The sequence below is a fragment of the Populus nigra genome, chromosome 4 (assembly GCF_951802175.1).
Source record: "Populus nigra chromosome 4, ddPopNigr1.1, whole genome shotgun sequence".
Taxonomy (NCBI): Eukaryota; Viridiplantae; Streptophyta; class Magnoliopsida; order Malpighiales; family Salicaceae; genus Populus; species Populus nigra.
The window spans coordinates 24,744,550-24,764,806 of NC_084855.1; the positions used below are offsets into that span (position 1 = coordinate 24,744,550).

Here is a 20,257-nt window from a genome sequence, read left to right on the forward strand (position 1 = left end):
CTCTTCAGGGGGAGACTTATACTGAAGAGAATGGTTTACAAAGAGGTGGAGGAGGAAATTAATTTATAGAGTTAGAAGAAGTAAACACATGGCTTGAGAAAGGTGGTCAGCAAGTTTTTGAGAGTATCCCTGGAAATGATAATGATGTGTTGGAGCAACTGGAAATGCCCGCAGATGCACCCGATATGGCAGAATCATCAATACCTTCAGAGTTGCCTACGTCTACACCATCACCTGAAGAATCAACCCAGAATGTTCTTCCTCAGGTAACTTCAAATCCCAGTATTGATGAGTTTAATGAAATACATGATTCTGATAGATGTATTGCTCCCAAGTATTCACAAAGATCAAACAAGGGAGTTCCCAAGAAACAATATGAACCTGATCCGAAAGCCAAGATCAAATACCCAATTAGCAACCATGTGTCTTCCCATAGATTGTCTAGATCGTATGCATTTACTGTTAATCAACTATCCACTGTGTCTATTCCTAGTAATGTGCAGGATGTATTAGCTGATCCAAAATGGACAAAGGCAATGAATGAGGAAATGGAGGCCCTACAGAAAAATGCCACTTGGGAACTTGCCCCGTTACCAGAAGGAAAGAGAATAATTGGATGCAAATGGGTGTTCACGGTGAAACTTAAAGCAGATGGTAGTATCGATAGGTATAAAGCAAGATTAGTTGCAAAAGGATATACACAGAAGTTTGGTTTGGATTATCAAGAAACTTTTGCACCAGTAGCCAAGATCAACACAATTCGCATCCTTATATCCATAGCAGCTAATCGAGATTGGCCTCTACAACAATTTGACATAAAAAATGCGTTCCTCAATGCAGATTTAGAGGAAGAAGTCTACATGGACTTGCCACCTGGAGTTAATTATAGTTCCTCACGTAGAACTAAAGTCTGTAGATTAAGGAAGTCACTATACGGGCTAAAACAGTCACCAAGAGCTTGGTTTGGGAGGTTCTCTTCTACAATGAAGGCATTTGAATATAAACAAAGCAATTCAGACCACACTTTGTTTATCAAACACAAAGAAGAGAAGGTAACAGCTTTAATTGTGTATGTTGATGATATGGTTGTGACAGGAGATGACTCATGTGAAATGAAAGCATTACAGGAGTATTTGGCTACTAAATTTGAGATGAAAGATCTCGGACAACTCAAATATTTTTTGGGAATTGAGGTTGCTAGATCGAAACGTGGAATCTTCCTTTCACAAAGAAAATATGTGCTAGACCTTTTAACTGAAAGGAATGCTTGCCTGCAAACTAGCAGAAACGCCTATAGAGATGAATCACAAGCTTGGAATTTTTCCAGATCAAACTCCAACAGACAGAGGTCGTTATCAAAGGTTAGTTGGAAGATTAATATATTTGTCACACACCAGGCCAGATTTAGCTTATGCCGTGAGTGTGGTAAGCCAGTTCATGCATGCGCCAAGTGAGGAACATATGAATGTTGTATATCGGATCTTAAGATACTTGAAGAATGCTCCAGGAAAAGGACTGTTGTTCTCAAAAAATGATGGTTTAAATATCGAAGGTTACACAGACTCTGATTGGGCAGGGGATCAAACTGATAGAAGATCCACATCGGGGTACTTTACTTTTGTTGAAGGTAACCTTGTAACCTGGAGGAGCAAGAAACAGAAAGTTGTGGCAAGATCGAGTGCAGAAGCTGAGTTTCGTGGTATGGCTCATGGTATATGTGAACTGTTATGGATCAGAGGCGTATTAAAGGATTTGGGAATTGAATATAAACAGGCTATGACTCTTCATTGTGACAACAAAGCAACCATTGAGATTGCACAAAATCTTGTACAACACGATCGCACCAAACACGTTGGAGTTGATCGACATTTCATCAAGGGGAATCTCGATCACAAGATCATACAGTTTTCATTTGTCCATTCTGAAAGTCAATTAGCCGATATACTCACAAAAGCAGTTGCAGGAAGAGTGTTTCATGGTATAACCGACAAGTTGAGCATGATAGATATCTATGCTCCAACTTGAGGGGGAGTGTCTGCATTAGTTGTATGTGAGGTGTAATATATTATAGACTGATTCTAGTATCTGCAATTATTCCTAGAAATCTGGTAGTGACCGACAATCTTGTATAGGAATATTTAGTTTAGGAATATTTAGCTTTCCTTAGAATAGGTTGTTTCCTTTCCTGGAAGATATAACTGTGTATATATATGGCCTCCTCACGCTGAGAAGAAGTAGTACGAATTATTCTCACAAAATTACTCTGTTTTACATGTTGGAGCAGCAAGGGCGCCTCTTGTCCGTGTTCTTCTTTTGCTGTTCTTTCCAATTTCTTATCCAGTTAGTAAGGTACGGCAGATTCCTGATTCTGAGTACACGATTAGGACAAGTTTTCTTGCGAGTGAGCTTTATTCTGTGCAGGTTGATTTGGCTACTGACAATTTGGCATGGATTTGAGGAACCAAATATTGCCATTGTTGGCTGTATTCAAAGCAAGAACTTCTTCTGTCTAGAAGTTTTAAAACTAATATAAGGTGCTGCTGAAATCATAAAATGGCCCCAGACAGCATTTGAGCCGTAAATAAATAAAATGTAAAACCAAGCAAATGAATTGTTTGCTGGTTGAATTCATCTGGGGTGTGTTTTAACACTTTAACAACTGTCATAACATTAAGATATATTCAACAATCATAACCTTTCAGCTGCATTTTGGACATTGAGAAGGCTCCTATTCCAGAGTTCCCATCAAATGAAGAAGTTGTTGGTGTAATTACAATGGAGGATGTCATCAAAGAACTTCTTCAGGCACAGATGCAATTACTATTTCATGTCATATTATGGCCAGACTAGTACTGTGATCAAACTTCAGGGGATTTGGACCCGCCAATGTCAGGCCATGTTTACGGATCCTTGTACAGATCTTCCTTATATTGATGAGATGATAGTGATTCTCACAGTGGAATTTCATCTCCTAAGACAAGCAATACTTCCAGACTCTACTGAACAATGCAGAGACTACGTCCATAAGCAAAATTTGAAACTGTTGCATATAGTTGTACTTTCAAATATCTGAGACAAGTAACTGAAACTGCTTATATGATATTATCATTCCCCAGGAAGCTGAGGCTGCTAAATAGGTCTTCAACTTTATCATGCCAATCTCAATCTGCAAACGTTTTCTTGTGTCAGGAGGGGATATTGGGTGAAACTAATGAGCATGTCAATATCCACAACAGGTGAAGCGATCGAGTTTCTCTCCTTTTATTTGCTTCCATTGCATCCATATATGAAATCTGCGAAGTAATGGAATTTCTCTCTGTGACAGGACGAAGGCTCTTTATCTTATTTTAGATCGGTTTATAAAAGATGAATTGGAACGCCTTTGGCATCATCCATTTTGCTTCGAGCAAATTGAAGGAATGTCTAGGTTTCTTGATTCACTGCACTATCCTTTAGTCACGATTGAGTCATCAACCAAGTAGCAAAATCCCACATGAAAACCCAAGATGACTACTCTTTACGTTTTCGGGATGCAGGATCAAGATCAATATGCATGCGTCTCAAAACAAGGCTCCCCAGTCAACTACTGCAGAGCCCTCCGCCAACGACGCCTCTGTCACAGGCACCGCATCCCCAACATCTCTGTTGTCCACGGGTCCAACACCAACCCTTTCCATCTCGAGTGGCGCTTCCTTAACCAGCTCACCAACCACGACCAACTAGAGATTTGTAGTTCTCTTCGCATAGATCAATCAAGATCCAAGGATATATTTAGGGATCAACTACCTACATTGGAAGACATCAGAGGTCGACCTGCTGTAAGTAACCACAAAGATACATGTGCACAGCTGCTCCTTGTTCCATGAGCTTTATTGCATAACAGGATTCTTCTGCTCGAGATCAAAAAGTAATGTACGAAACATCTACCAAAACGTTGTCTCTAGTTTTCAAAGAATTCGGAATTTTATGTGCATCTCCAAATTCTGGCAAATACAATTTAACTCAACTGGGCTGGATTAACCTCCAAACTTGCAATCCTGGGCTGAGCCACTGGTCAACCCATCATATGCTAGTGCGTTTGAACTTTGAAGCATCTACCAAAACATTGTCTCCATGTGCCATCATATGCTAGTTTGGGCTTTTGTGTTGCGTTTGTTAGTTAGTGCGTTTACAGCCAGGCAGCAGCCAATAAGGAAAAAGTCAGAGTAGCAGGTGAGTAGCTGGCTGGTAGAGTTTCCTTTGACACCGCTGTCTGCTTTTTATTTTACAGATATACTTATCCATCTGATTCTGACCTTAACACATGCCAAACTGATTCTCCGAGGAGACCCTGCCCCTCTACATACGTTGTCTTCCCCATTTTTATTTGTGAGAGTTCTTCCTTGCTATTAACGGCATTGTCTCCCTCAATATACTAATTTTTAGTTTTAATGTACAGAGTTTGCTTTTGTACACCAATTCAAACCATTGTTTTACTCAAAGAGTTAATTGGATAGTATCATGTTTTGAACAAGTCGGGTTCAAAATTGATTTGATCATTGGATTAATCTGAATTTAATCTAATTAATTGAGTTTTTTTCTTTTTATATTTTAAAACTTTAATTCAAACTCTTACAAATTTATTAATTTCATGAATAAGGAGTTGTGTTTTTTTATTTATTTATAGGGTTTAATTTTAAAATTAATATTTTTTTAAATATAATGCATTATTAAAATCATTAAAAAATACTTAAATACAATATTTTTTATTTTGAATTAGGGAGAGCAAACTTTTTTATTAGGTATTTTTTTATATAAATAATAGTAGTTGAAATCCATGTTTTTTTATTTTGAACAAGTCAGGTTTTAAATTGAATTGAATAATAGCTTATATATAATTTGATTAACCCGTTTAATATTTTTTAAAATAAAATAATATTATTTTGAATTAATTTATTAAACTTGCATTTTAAATTTTGAATCAGATGACATAAGAGTGTGTGTGTGGGGGGGGTTGAAATAAATAAATCCTTAAAATAGATAAATCTAGTTAAACCTCATCATTAACTCTTTACTAAGGTATCTATCCACTTCAAACTTGCTTAGTTTAGAAGATTAATCATTTTTTTAATTTTTCTTTAATTTTCAACTTGTTATGACTAATCATCTAAGTTTAGAATTTTGATCCTCTTTACAAATCCAATCCCCACAGATTCGACACCATGACTTCTACTGAGAAGAGACCCCTCTTTTAAGTCCTTCAATTTTTTTCCCTTTTCATGCTTCGCTATTAGATTTTCTTGTGAACTTCACCAGCCATTGCAGCTGCTAGCTAGCTACAGGGGCAGTGCAGAGATGGCCATAGCTCGGCTTGCTCGTCAGGCAAAAAGGCCACATGGGTTTTGTGTAAAGATGACAGCAGTGGCAATAATGGGGTTTTGCTTTATATTTGTTTGGTCTCTGTTTTCTTCTTCTTCTACCTCAGCAACCACTCAAAGGGAGAGCTTTGATGATATTGCTGAACCAGTTGCGGGAAACACCAGGGTAAGCAGACCTCATACTCAGTCTAGAGAGAGAGAGAGAGAAAAACATGAACCAAGTAGAGTAAATGAGAAGCAAAATGGTGAATCTGATTTGGATTTGAAGAGAGATGAGAAAAAGATTAATGGGTCTGTTTCTTTGGTTGTTAATGAGCATGAATCTAGGAGAAAGGATAAAAAGGAAGAAGCTTCACTTGAGAGAAAAGAGAAAGATGATGGTACTAAGAAGTTGCCTAATGAGGGGGAGAAAGATAATCAAGGGCAAGAGGAATCAGGGGATGAAGAATCAGAAAAGGAAGAGGAGGAAGGTGAAGTGGTGGATGGTAAGAAAGAGGCGAATGATGGTGAAAATACTGAAGGGAATGGTGATATTCAAGGAGATGGTGATTTGATTCAAAATGCTGATCAAGAATCTGTGGAGGAAGTGGAACATGAGAGTGCTGGATCGAAAAGCACAGGCAAGAAGAGGAAAATAAAGGGTCCTGTGTTTGATCCAAACGCACATTACAGTTGGAGGTTATGTAGCACAAGAAGCAAGCATAATTATATGCCTTGCATTGACATTGAGAGTGGCACTGGAAGGTTGCAAAGTTATAGGCATACTGAGAGAAGTTGCCCGAAAACACCTCCATTGTGTCTTGTTCCACTCCCTCATGAGGGGTATGGAACCACGGTCCATTGGCCTGAAAGCAAATTGAAGGTAAATGCACGGGTTCTGTTTCCTCTTTGAATTTTAGTAAGCGGAAAGGTAAGGTCTGCTTGATGTTCTCATGTGCTTGTTTCTGTTATTTGTTTGCAGGTATTGTATAGCAATGTGGCACATCCAAAACTTGCTGCATTTATTAAGAAAAATAGTTGGCTGGTGCAGTCTGGAGAATATCTTACCTTTCCTCAAAACCAGTCTGAATTCAAGGGTGGAGTTCAGCATTACCTCGACTCCATTGAAGAGGTGAGATTTTTATTTTTTTCTGTCTGCAGCTCAGTAGCACCAGACTCAGTGGCGGAGCCACATAGGAGCAAAAGGGGGCAATTGCCCCCTCCCACTCCCAGTTAGCAACCATTGCCACTCTTGATCCTACTTTAATTATTCCATGGTATAAAGCTGTGTTATTTTTTTAAGTGATTCATATAAATTTATTGTAGATAAATTAATATCCAAATTAAATAAAATATAGAGATTTAACAGCTAAATCAAACATAATATAATAGACAAGGAGTTGATCAAAACTAATATAAAGCTGTTTCACTTTTCTATTTGTTTCATTATATAATTTTAGTTTTATTTCTTTATAATTAGTTATTGAAAATGTTAGGGTTTATAATAATTTATGGGCTTGTTGAATTAATGTGTATGGGTAATATTATATGCTAATAGATATGAATTTCATATGAAAAATAATGATAATGAATTTACTAATAATTAAAAATGAAGTACAGGACAACTAAAAAAATTGAAGACATAATAAATAAATTAAAAAAACATTTGATATTTATGTTTAATCCACTTGTACAAAACAACAAGCCAACAAGAACAACATCAATTTTGAACAATCCTTTTAAGCTATGATTTTAGATGTTATGTACCATATATCAGTATAGAATTGTTGTCAAGAATTTTCCTAATCCTTGGAAAATTTAGAAATAGATAAATGAAAATTTGTTGTATATATTGAGAAAGATATTTTTAATGAGATTAAAAATAAAATCATTATGAAACAATTTTAAAATATAAAATCTCGAAGATAACAATTATAATGTAAGTTTTTTCATTTTAAAAGTATTCTTAAATTAATTTTGCTTAACTTTAGTTGGTATACATATTTCAAATTAATTTCTATATATAACACATATATGTATAACATATAATATTAAATATTTGTTAGTAATTTGTCCTCTCATTTAAAAACTTTTGGCTCCGCCACTGGCACCAGTACGCATGTCTCTTAAAATGCAACTAGCCAGCTAATCTCTATTATGGATTTGGTTTTGATAGATGGTGCCTGACATTGAGTGGGGAAAGAATATTCGTGTAGTGTTGGATATTGGATGTACAGATTCAAGCTTCGCAGCAGCTCTCCTTGACAAGGAGGTGTTAACATTATCACTTGGGCTGAAGGATGATCTTGTTGACCTTGCTCAGGTTGCCCTCGAGCGGGGTTTTCCTACAATAGTCAGCCCTTTTGGGAGTAGAAGGCTTCATTTCCCTAGTGGTGTTTTTGATGCTATTCACTGTAGTGGGTGCAGCATTCGTTGGCATTCCAATGGTTTGCAATTTCTTATCCCTTTTTTTTACTTCTTGCATTATTTTCCTTTCTTTAACCTTGATTTCTTTTTTCCTGTTTCTCCTCTCCTCTTTTAATTTTGCTGTTAATATCATGGTGCTTTTCCAATTTTCAGGGGGCAAACTTCTCCTTGAGATGAATAGGATTTTAAGACCTGGTGGATACTTTATTTTGTCGACTAAACATGACAATATTGAAGAGGAAGAAGGTTTGATCCCATGTGCTTTCAAAACTTTTCTTTGTCTAACATGATGCAGAACAAATCAAACTGTCAAAGAAGTTTGATACTTTTATTTGTATCATCACTCTAGTCAATGAGTTTATTGAGGTATATTTTACTTTTGGGGCATCAAACAGGTGAACTGGGCTCCTTAGTATCTTAAGGTATATTTTCCTCATAGGCAGTTGATGTAGCATGTGCAGAAATGTATCACAAAAAGGCTGCGACTATTTCAGATTCAGAAACTTTATCAACCTATTTTTTCTACTTAGAACTTCCAAAATTGAGTTGGGTTTTCAGTTAGACTTCAGGATGCAGTCAAACCAGTTGCTTGCTTTCTGTTACCTGGAGAAGCAGTCATTTGCCCATATTTTCTTACATTGTTTTATTGTCACATGTGTGAAACATTTATTCTGTTGCGTGCTGCATTAGTCATCGAGGCTTATTTACTTCCATCATACAATTCTTTTCTTTCCAGCTATGACCACATTGACAGCATCTGTCTGTTGGAACGTTCTGGCTCATAAAACTGATGAAGTGGGTGAAGTGGGTGTCAAAATATATCAAAAGCCTGAGTCAAATGATATATATGGGTTGAGGAGACGGAAAAATCCACCTCTGTGCAAGGAAAATGAAAATCCAGATGCAGCCTGGTAAGCCTAGGCTATTTTGTTTTGATGATGTATCTTCATGTTTTAGCATGACTTTAATATCAATATTCATGTTCTGTCAGTGGATGAAACTTCAGTTAAGCACTGGTTTCCAGTCCCATGTTATCAAACTCCAGTGCCCTTTAACTTGGTGACTGCAACTTCTTTTGTCAGGTATGTTCCTATGAAGACTTGCTTACACCCTGTTCCATCTGCAATCGAACAACACGGGACAGAGTGGCCTGAGGAATGGCCTAAGAGGCTTGAAACTTATCCTGACTGGATGAACAATAAAGAAAAACTGGTTGCTGATACCAACCACTGGAAAGCTATTGTTGAGAAGTCTTATCTCACGGGAATGGGAATTGACTGGTCAAATATCCGGAACATTATGGACATGAAAGCCATCAATGGAGGGTATGCTAACTGAACAATTTCAATTTCTTTTTGAAAGTTGCAGTCTCTTGTTTAAACAATTCACGAGGTGATGTGGTTAAAGCCCTTACATAAATTCTACCAGCACTTTTTACTTGTGTAAACAGTTTAAAACTTTTTATAAAAAAGTTGCAATAATCTTCATCTGGAAATTCAGATTTGCTGCTGCTCTTGCACAACACAAGGTTTGGGTGATGAATGTGGTTCCCGTCCATGCACCAGACACACTTCCTATAATATACGAACGCGGGCTAATTGGTGTCTATCATGACTGGTGCGAGTCCTTTGGCACATATCCAAGATCATATGATCTGTTACACGCCGATCATCTATTTTCACGGCTCAAGAACAGGTCCAAATTACTTCTCCAGTTCTGCCTTGTCCATACCTACCACCTAATCGTTATTCTTTGCACATAGAACTTTGCTGTGCTCGTATCACTCATAGAGCCCACCTCACCAGGTTACTCAACTAGCAGTTTGTTGCTTAGGTGTTCAGTGCAATATGCCAACATGATTTCTTTAGTGTTTCTAGCAAGCGAGTCCAAGGGCTTTTAGTTCAGGAATCTATCCCATTTGAACCATGAAGTTTGTTTCTTTGCATGCATCAGAATGCTGTGTTTAGTTAGAGAATATAGATTTGATCACTCATCCAAATGTTAAATGTAACTTCAGGTGTAGACAGCCTGCATCGATTGTTGTCGAGATGGATCGTATGTTACGACCAGGAGGCTGGGCAGTTATACGAGATAAGGTTGAGATACTAGATCCACTAGAGGGAATACTGAGAAGTTTGCATTGGGAGATTCGCATGACATACGCTCAGGATAAAGAGGGCATACTGTGTGCACAAAAAACCATGTGGCGCCCTTAAAACTCACCTCATGAATATGTACAGTGAGTGGTTGCGAGATGAAAGTAAAATAGATGGAAGGCAAATTTTTTTTAGCTTCTGCCTTCGACACTGAATGTTCATTTACTGTGAAATATATGCTCAATCACTCATTTTTACCTCATCTACCAATTGAGAATTTACCTTTTACATTGGTTTTCGTGACATATATTCAATCTGCACTTTTTCTCTATTTTCCCCGTTATTTTTGTATCCGTATTAGTGTGAAAGGAAGGTCTGGCTTCTTCAAGTTGTTCAAGAATAGTTGTGTTGAGCTCTCTGCAAATCCAGTTGTGTTTTCTTTCTTTTATCAAAGTCGATATGCATTGATGGTCAGATGTCATGTCGATAGAAAGAGGAAGCCAAGCTTCATATCCGGTGGACGGAGGTGGAACAACAGTCATTTGTATATCTATTTTTTCAACGCTAATCAAACACAATGGTTTGATCCAAAGATAAATTTATTGAGCAAAAAGCATGGGCCCATTAAAATTTCCACGGGCTTAAAGGCTGACGAAATATGGGTCATGACTCATAACGGCGTCAGCCCATCATCTCTGCTTGAAAAAACGGCCGTCGTCTTCTTCCTCTCCAGTCTTTTCCTCCCAAACTGTGGCTTCAAATCAAACAATGGAAAGGAAAAACACTTGCGCCACTCTCTCTTCAAGTCCCTCACTTCCCCTGAAAGTAAGTAAATAACCATCATGCCCCTAACCTCCACTCCCGCTCGCTTAACTCTCCTTTCTCTCCTCTCCGCCACCACAATCTACTGCTTCTACAAATCTCGCCGCCTCAAAAAAATCTCCCTAAACCCTAACCCTAACAAACCCAAACTCTTCTTCATCTCCCAAACTGGCACTTCCAAAACCCTAGCTCATCGTCTCCACAATCTCCTAGCCTCAAACAATCTCCATTTTGACCTCATCGACCCTCAGAATTACGAGCCTGAGGACCTCTTCAAAGAAAAATTGGTCATAATAATCGCTTCCACTTGGGAAGATGGTAAACCGCCTCAAAATGCCAAATTCTTCGCGAATTGGCTTGCCGAAAGCGCTGACGACTTTCGTGTCGGTTCGTTGATGCTCTCGGAATGTAAGTTCGCGGTTTTTGGTGTAGGAAGTGGAGCTTATGGCGAGACATTTAATGCTGTGGCTAAAGATTTTTCGCGGCGGTTGAGGGATTTGGGAGCGAAGGAGGTTGTGGGAGTTGGGGAGGGTGATGTGGATGGTGGTGAATTGGATGGGGTTTTTGAGGAGTGGAGTGGGAGATTAGCTAGGGTTTTGAAAGGAGAGAGTGTGGAGAATGGAGAGGTTTGTGGAAATGGAGTGGTTGTTATTGATGAGAGCGATGACGATGAGGACGATGGTGGGGTGGAATCGGACATTATTGATCTTGAAGATATTGCGGGTAAAGGGCCGTCAAGGAGGTCACTTGTCGTGGCTCAAAGTAATGGGAAATTAAATGGAGAGAATGGGAAATTGAATGGTCAAAAAGAAATGGTGACTCCGGTGATCAGAGCAAGCTTAGAAAAGCAGGTGTAAAATCAAACAACATTTCTAGTTATGAATTCTTCACTCAGCCGTGTTTTTGCTGTGTGAAATTTTAGGTTTCCTAATTTCAGTTTCGGTATTGAATTTGCAGGGATACAAAATCATTGGTTCGCATAGTGGTGTTAAGATTTGTAGATGGACCAAATCACAACTTAGAGGGCGAGGAGGTTGCTACAAGCACTCTTTTTATGGAATCGAAAGTCATAGGTGATTGATTTATTATTGTTTTATGTATGTTTTACTCTCCGTTTTGTGATTTGTATTCTCTTGTTTGGCTTTTGAATTGTTGAACTTCTTTCTTTATAAGAGATTGGAAACATGCTTGATATCATTTGATTGAATAGTTGACCATATTCTACCAGTAAAGATTTGTTTGCTGTGGTCCAAGTGTCATATGCTCATATAGATTTTTCCCAATTATCTTTAGTTTGTAAAGTTGAATTTATAGTATGGTTTATATTTCTTGGTTATAATTTTTGCCTTCTCTGGGAGTCGTGATTTTTAAACTTGAATGAGCAGGTGCATGGAGGCAACTCCTAGTTTGGCATGCGCCAACAAATGTGTTTTCTGTTGGAGACATCACACAAATCCTGTAGGAAAGAGTTGGCAGTGGAAAATGGATGATCCTCTGGAGATTGTGAATTCTGCCATTGATCTACATACAAAGATGATTAAGCAAATGAAAGGAGTTCCTGGTAATCTTTGTCCTCGTGTCACTGTTGTGTCCTTTAGAATTATGAACTGTTGTATGTGTATGTTCATGCAGTAGATATGCATTCTGCTCCTAATGCGAGATGATAACTCTTAAAACTATCATGCTGTCATGACATGATGTTGCCCAATCCGAGTCACTCATGGCATTTAATGGGGGCAACCACCTGACCCTATTATACTCAGGCCTATATTGGGATTCATCCTTGAACGCAATTAGTTAGCCCAGGTCAGAAGTTTGGGGGTGAGAACTCTAGTAGATTTATATGATTTCACTAGCCTATAGCAGAGGGGTTTCTGTGTTTGAGGGGTGTGGTGAGGCAATACTTTTGGATGTGTACATAACCTGAGTCATTTACTTAAGTCTAGAAGTTCCTGGACGTGAGTATCTTTGTGTGATTTTTAATAAATATTTTCTTTTTTGAAACCTCAAGTATCCAATTGCTTGAAGAACATAAGTTATCCTATTGATAAATTGATCTTTCTTTTGGAAAGTGCTTTGAACTATGATATATACTTTTAGTGGAATTATAATTTGGGGATGAAGTTTATTATTTTTTCAAACCTTTTCCTTTCCGCTGTACTGGATCATCCCCTGCATTTACTAGCACATTGTATTCCTGCAGGTGTTACTCTTGAGCGATTGAATGAAGGTCTCTCTCCCAGGCATTGTGCTTTATCACTTGTTGGTGAACCTATTATGTATCCGGAGATTAATACACTAGTGGATGAGCTGCACCGAAGGCAGATATCCACATTTCTAGTAACAAATGCACAGTTCCCTGAGAAGATTCAAATGCTGAAGCCTGTAACCCAGGTATGAAGGCTCCTCCTGTTTAGCTCTCTGTTGAAGTAGAATCTGGTGTCTACAGATTCATGTACTCTTGCTGATGGAACAAAACTATTTGATATAATTGATGCATGCAGTTATATGTCAGTGTAGATGCTGCAACAAAGGAAAGCCTGAAGGCAATTGATAGACCACTTTTTGGTGATTTTTGGGAGCGATTTATTGTAAGTTCCTTTCTAGCCAAACAATCTGTTGCTTTGTAATCTAAGCCTTGTCCATGATGAATGGATTGGAGATCTTTATGTCTGCATTATAGCCTTTTTTTTCTTGTGCCTACATGGAGAGCTAAATGCTCTCTATTGTTTTTGAGGGCCTAAATTTGCTTTGCCTTTACCTAATAATGTTTTTGGGTTTTCATTGGCATTGAAGCATGTTTTGGAACCCATCAGATCATGGGTCCCCTCTCCTGTATCCTATGGACAAGATGTATGATCATGCGACAGTGTTCATGCTAGCACTTCAATTTTTTACTAATTTTTCATGCTTGTTGTAACGTTTAGCAATTCCTTTGCAGGATTCTTTGAAATCCCTCAAGGAGAAGCAACAACGGACTGTTTATCGTCTGACACTGGTTAAAGGGTGGAACACAGAGGATTTAGATGCTTATTTTAACCTCTTTAGCGTTGGACAGCCTGATTTCATTGAAATCAAAGGCGTTACCTACTGTGGATCGTAAGCTGTTTAACCTATCATGTTTTGCACTTAGCAATGCTGTGATTAATAATCTTGTTTTCCCATACAGGTCCGCCACATCAAAGTTGACGATGGAGAATGTGCCTTGGCATTCTGATGTGAAAGCTTTCTCAGAGGCCATGGCTCTTAAAAGCAAAGGGGAATATGAGGTTGCTTGTGAGCATGTCCACTCATGCTGTGTCCTTTTGGCAAAAACTGAGAAGTTCAAAGTTGATGGCCAATGGTTCACTTGGATAGATTATGACAAGTTCCATGATCTGGTTGTTAACAGCACCAATATCATTCTTTCAGAAGTACTTCTCAATAATTAAGACCCGCTAACCAATTATTTTCTCATGAAAATGCAGGTTGCTTCTGGTAAACCTTTCGATAGCAAGGACTACATGGCTGCCACACCATCTTGGGCTGTTTATGGAGCTGAAGAAGGTGGATTTGATCCGGATCAATCTCGGTATAGGAAAGAGCGACATCATAAAACCAACCACTGATCAACCAGGTTAGAGATCAGAATCAGCATTGAAATAAAAAATTCAGACACATAAAATGATTGCCTAAAACGTTGAATGAAATTACTGTCATGCTATTGTTTCTGCGATGATGTGTTTCGCTACCCAAAATTGATCTTTTGTCGTTAATTATTAGGTTATGGTGTTTTGTACACTTGTAAAACAGTTTTGCATTCCCTGGCTATAGATAGGGAAAAGGTGAGAGTCTATTACAAATGTATCTAAAGTTTTGTTTTTTAGAAAGAGAGAGCTGAGTTATGGCAAAGCAATAGATATAGAGAGATTCTCTACTCCCTCAATTTTAAACATCTTTACCAATTCCATTGAAAAAGTTGCATCATACGTTTGTTTTTTACCCTCCTGTGCTCGTGGTTTTACTCTATGCTTGTTGAAGTGGGCACCAACACCAGTCGCGAGTTGTTTCTTCTTACATTTACACTGCCTTAGTGCACTCACCCGTCACCGCACTCACCATCCACCTGACATTACATCGCTGTCATGCATGGGGAAATTTTGACTTGAAGACGACTGTGCATGCACGTTGAAGAATTTCGTGACTCTTAAGTTGGGCAATTCCTCGTATTTACTAAAGCATTTTTTTTATTTCAACTTTTTACTTGCATTCTGCCACCAAAAATGCTCGCCTCTGTTTTTACCTTGTTCATGGCTTCTCCGCCCCGTTAGAGTCAGTGATGGAGAGAGAGAGATTTTAGATCATTGCCTGCATTTCTAGGAAGTGGTTCTTAACCACGTGAAGTTCAACAAAATGATTTTATTATCCAAGTGTGTTTACTAAATTTTTTAATACATTTTTAAGTGAAATTTTTGAGCTTAAAGCTTTTAATCTAAAAATTTAAGCTATTAGATAAAGTCTCGAGATAGGATTAACCTACTAGCCAACATGATAAGAGTTTTTTTGCAAAGGATTTAAATACATGACATGATATTATAAGTAATATAATGGTCGACTATGATTTATTGAGATTTAGCCTTATATCACTATGTTTTTCATTGATGCAAGAGCTGATATATTAGTTGTCAGTCGAGTAGAGTAGCTTATCATTAAAATAAGGCATGTGGTTTTGAGAAGGAAAAAAAAATCAAATTAGGTTTTATCTAAGTTTAGATAGGAACATGAGGTCATGGGTTGATTGGCTTTGCTGGCCTAATGATGTTAATTTCCACTTGATTCAATTTAAAAAATCCAGCGTGGGTCAAGTATTGAGCTGGCCGGTGGATCTGCGGGACCGAGCCATTTTCATAACACTATGAGAATAGGCACTGTGATTAACAAGCCCCCAATCAAACAGTAGCTTGTCTAGATTTTTCAGGTGGGACAGCAACTTGCAGGCTTTGGCCCTCTGGTTGATACGGACGGGTCCCAGCGCGTGTTAAGTCACCATCCTATCTCTGACTTGTAAGAAGGCATCTCGTCCCTTCTCCTCCTCTCTTTCTTTATATACACACATGATTCTATTGTTTTTTGTTTTTTTTTAATCTTTTACTTGGTTCTCACAGCCCTCAAATTAGATTTCCAATGATGTAAGGATTTTGTTACTAAACCTTTTTTTTTTTAATTACATCCCATGATTTCAAAATCCGTAATTGTTATTTGATTTTCAAAACAACATTATGATGGTTGTTAGATTATTTAGAACATTTAGATGAAGTATTTTACTTAGTTGTAGTTTTTAATAAATTAGTGGCATGATTGAGATAAAATAAAATAAAATAAAAATCAAGATTTTCTTTTATTAATTTTAATTGATTCGGTTGAAAATGGGTGGAGAGGACAAGAAATTTGTACTCAATTTGTCCTTTATATAACAGGAGTAAGTCTTTCTGATTGTCCTGTTCCTTGTGCCTAAATTTGCAGCCTCTTCTCATGTGTTTTTATTTTCTTTTGATCTAGTCGCATTAGGCCATATGACTAACAACTACTGTCTACTGCGACACTCGAAACGTTCTCTTTGGCTTTTGCCCCTGTATTTCTCTCCTCCCCCACCGCGCACCAAAAGCACTTATCCATCACGCACTGTTCTCTCCTCCTCCACCGCGCACCAAAATGTTGACCATCGATGTCAGTAATTAACTTTCTACGCGGCTTCGTTGGAGTTTATAGCTGTAAAAAAAAAAAATTAGAAGTTACGGCAATAATTATTTTTTAAAATATTTTAAAATAATATATTATTTATTTTAAAAAAATTATTTTTAATATTAACATATCAAAACTGTCTAAAATTATAAAACTATTCAAAAAATTTTTAAAATGCTTTTTGAACATGAAGGTAAACACACTTACATTTCAGTTAGAAATACGGGTTAGAATAAAAGTGCAACTATATTTGTAAATAGGAAAACAAAACTTGAGTCTAGTATGATTCTAGTTGGGTTGTTAATTGAAAATGACCTCAATTTTCTTCGCATTCCATGTATTTCACAAGAAAATAAAAGGAATGTTTTTTCATCCATCATGGAAACCACCTCAAATAAACATGAATGATATGCAAAATCCTCTTGATGAACTAATATTTTATTAAAATATCTTAATATATTTTTATTTAAAAAATCAGATCAAGAAAAACAGACGAGTATAATTTATATAGGTATAACTATGATGCCTTGACCAACCCAGGAGAGCATGTACAAAATATACACGGTAGCTTAGAATTAGTCATCTATGATCGTGACTCAATGTGCATGATACTCCCTGCAATGTTTAGAGGGTTTGAACATGTTTGGTATGACAACTTGGAACCAACTCTATTGAATGGTTTAGTGACCTCTGTGTCAAGCTAGTGACACAACACTAGCATACCCGTCGATAAAAACTCCATATAACTTTTTAGTGTTGCCCAACAAACAGAAAAGTCTGCATAAGCATATTTGAGGAGATTCACTGAGGAGATACTCAAGATAGAAAAATTCTTTGAGACAGTAGCCTTGAAAGCTTTGATAGAAAGAGTAAATAAACAATCCTTTCGGAGAAAACTTCATGTCTTACAAGATGGAAGTTTGTTCAAAGTAAAGCAATTTATGAAAAATCACATACGGATTACAGAGACTAGTTTGTTACGACAAGAACCTTTTTGTTTTTATAAGAACAACAAGATGAATGACCTTTCAAGTAAAGTAAATAGAATATTCAAAGTAAATTTTTTAATGTCACCTCAAGACATCTTTCCTTTTAATAATCTCCATCATACCTATAAGATCATCTTAAAATATATAATCTATAATTTATTTAAAATGACTTTATTTTCTTCATGTAACGACTAAAGGCCCCTCATAACTTGAATGTGCAACTCTTCAAAATGAATGTTCAACTCTTCAAAAAACAAACCTTATCTTTCCAGTAATATATGCTGCCCCGCTCCGCTCTCCAAGTTTTCCAAATCGGTTTTGAAACCCAATCTTATAAATATAAATATGGATGGTGGGTATTTATAATATGATTGCAGGGGCGAGGGCGTGACGAACACGCGCTGCCTTAAACGAGTTGACACCCATTTTGGATACGTGATTATTGAATAGTTCGAGGGTCTCGTCTCTTCGTAATAGCCGAGGCAACCCAGAACTGGCAACGAAAATAAAGAGGGCTATTATTGCTTTCTACACCCATCCATCCACGGTGGGATGTATCAATCAGCACCGTTCAATTAATCACTTTGCTTGCTATTATTATTATTATTATTATTATTATTATTCAAGCTAAAGACCTCCTTTCAAACATACATGTTACAGCTACTACCGAATGAGAAAACCTATAAAAGTTGCCTGACTACGGTCTGCCTTACATGTTACAGCTACTTCATTTCAAAAAAAACATCACATTGATTGTGGTTTTTGAAATTTCAATTTGTTAATAGTAAAAAAATAAAAAGATTATTTTAATATGATTTTAACAATCTACACTCCTAGAAAATAGCTTATAATGATGAGATGAGTAGATAGTCACCCAAGCTAAGTAGATTAGGAGTATCTTATAATGGAAAGAAATGAAGGACGGCGGGTAATGAAAAACAAGCTAAGAATGCTTAAACCTGATCTTAATAATTCATCATCAATGAAGCTCTCATCACAAATGGACGATGATCAGTTGATAGGAACAATATATTAAAGCAGATGATAAGCCCTTTATACCTTTTTGTTCCATGAATTCAGAACGAATCGAGGTAATCAAGAAGCTCAACAAGAATAAGAGCAGCTTAATTAAGAATCCTAACAACAAAAGTTCACCCCTCTTCCTTCTTGTTCTTGTTCTTTTTTTGTTTTAATTTCTTAATCACAAGATGAAGCAATAAAGGGCTATTAATTATGTACCATCGCTAGCTAGCAAGCAACCTACCTGTTCAGCTGCTCTTTCTTGGTTTGCTTTTTCTCCTCCTGCTTCTCCTTGGAGGCTCCTTCCCTTCAGATTTTCCCTCTTCCTTCTTTTTGCCTCTCGTAGAAGATGATGGTCCCTCTGCTTCTACCTGTTGTTGTTGTTGTTGTTGTTGTGCTCCTTCTTCTTCTTGGCTAGTGTTAATCTTCTTTGATTGACTCCCAATACCTTGTTCATGAGTTGCCTGTGCTCCTTCTGCTGTAGATTCTTCTTTTTCCACTACGCTTTCACTCTTTTCAATAATCTTGCGTGGTCTACCTCTCTTTCTAGGAGTTTGAGGCTGTTGCTGAGTCGTCTCAGGATCTCCCGTGGATGAAGCTTCTGCTATTGCCACTGAAAGCTCCTTTGTTTTCTGAGGCTTCTTATTCTTACCCATCAAACTGATAATCTTTCTCTGTGAATACTAATATTTTCCAATCTGAACAACAACACCCCTCCCTGCCCCAGATTTTTCTCTTAACGCCAAAAGAAATCAAACCATCATCCAGCTCTAATCAACCAAGCTTCAATACATGATATACCCCTGTCTTTGTGCTCTCTCTCTCTCTCTGAAAGATCAGCTGGACTGATATCTTTGACCAATATCCAGATTCTGGAAGCCAATCAATACCATCTCTCTCTCTCTCTCTCTCTCTCTCTCTCTCTATTAAATAAGGAGACTAAACTAAGAGCTTGTAGCCAGTAGTAGCTGGCTAACTAGCTAGTCAGTGAAAGTCATCTTTCCTCATCTTTTGTTTTGTCAAATAGTAGCATCCCCGTCCCTCTCGCTCTATATTTATGGATATATATGTAAGCTATTCTTTTGTTGCAGAAGAAAAGTCAAGGAGGAGGAGATGGGTTCGAAAGGGGGGGTGGCGCTATATAGAGATAGATGCAAGCACTGGGAACCTGCCTATTAAGGAGATGACTAATAAGACTAACCATTACCACCAACCATGGTTTAGGGTTACGCGTACAAAAGACTACCTAGCTTCTTTTATAGTGTCTGTAAACATGGGGGATTTTATATATATATATATATATATATATATATATATATATATATATATATATATATATATATATATTACGTGGGTTAGATTAATTATATTAGATTTTCTGTTTGTGGTTCTACTACTACAGTACTGTATGGCTCGGACAGAGAGACTCAGTGTCTCTGTCTGACGACCACTTGTGTTCTTCGCGAGTTTCGCGTCTTTGAGCCTCTGAGATGCTCTGCTTCTCTGCCGTTTCTATTCCCTTTAATTTATCGGCCTTCTGAACGGGCTAACTGGTTAAATTCTTAGCCCAATGAGGTGTTGTTTTACATTACAGCCATATTTGTTTTTCAAAAAAAAAATAGTTTTTGAAAAATTATTTTTAAAATTTTTTAATTTTTGTTTGTCATTATAAAAGGTGGTTAATAAAAAATATTTTCCCGTCAACAAAAAATACTTTCCAGTCAAATAAAAATTTTACTTGGTTTCAGAAAAGTATTTTCCTTTTTTACTGTGTTTGTTTTCCGGAAAGTGATTTCCAGGACATCATTTTCCAAACTTTCATGTGTCTATTTGCCATTAAAAAAGT

At 37.2% G+C, this 20,257-nt stretch overlaps 3 protein-coding genes across 3 annotated transcripts; 2 read left to right on the top strand and 1 right to left on the bottom strand.

The window, feature by feature from the left end:
- Nucleotides 1-5,037: 5,037 nt before the first annotated feature.
- Nucleotides 5,038-10,121, top strand: LOC133692191 (probable methyltransferase PMT28). The gene is made up of 8 exons (XM_062112942.1): nt 5,038-6,219; nt 6,319-6,468; nt 7,513-7,783; nt 7,917-8,009; nt 8,500-8,674; nt 8,846-9,088; nt 9,264-9,458; nt 9,781-10,121. Exons 1-8 carry the CDS (start codon nt 5,335-5,337, stop codon nt 9,977-9,979), a joined length of 2,211 nt encoding a protein of 736 aa, XP_061968926.1. The 5' UTR covers nt 5,038-5,334; the 3' UTR covers nt 9,980-10,121.
- Nucleotides 10,122-10,544: 423 nt separating this feature from the next.
- LOC133692192 (S-adenosyl-L-methionine-dependent tRNA 4-demethylwyosine synthase) lies at nt 10,545-14,647 on the top strand. Its single transcript, XM_062112944.1, has 8 exons — nt 10,545-11,532; nt 11,639-11,754; nt 12,067-12,242; nt 12,885-13,075; nt 13,186-13,272; nt 13,623-13,780; nt 13,851-14,061; nt 14,149-14,647. The coding sequence occupies exons 1-8, from the start codon at nt 10,702-10,704 to the stop codon at nt 14,287-14,289; spliced, it is 1,911 nt and encodes a 636-aa protein (XP_061968928.1). The 5' UTR covers nt 10,545-10,701; the 3' UTR covers nt 14,290-14,647.
- A 3,694-nt stretch (nt 14,648-18,341) lies between these two features.
- Nucleotides 18,342-19,680, bottom strand: LOC133692193 (uncharacterized). The gene has a single exon (XM_062112945.1). The coding sequence runs from the start codon at nt 19,065-19,067 to the stop codon at nt 18,660-18,662; it is 408 nt and encodes a 135-aa protein (XP_061968929.1). The 5' UTR covers nt 19,068-19,680; the 3' UTR covers nt 18,342-18,659.
- Between the last annotated feature and the right edge of the window lie 577 nt (nt 19,681-20,257).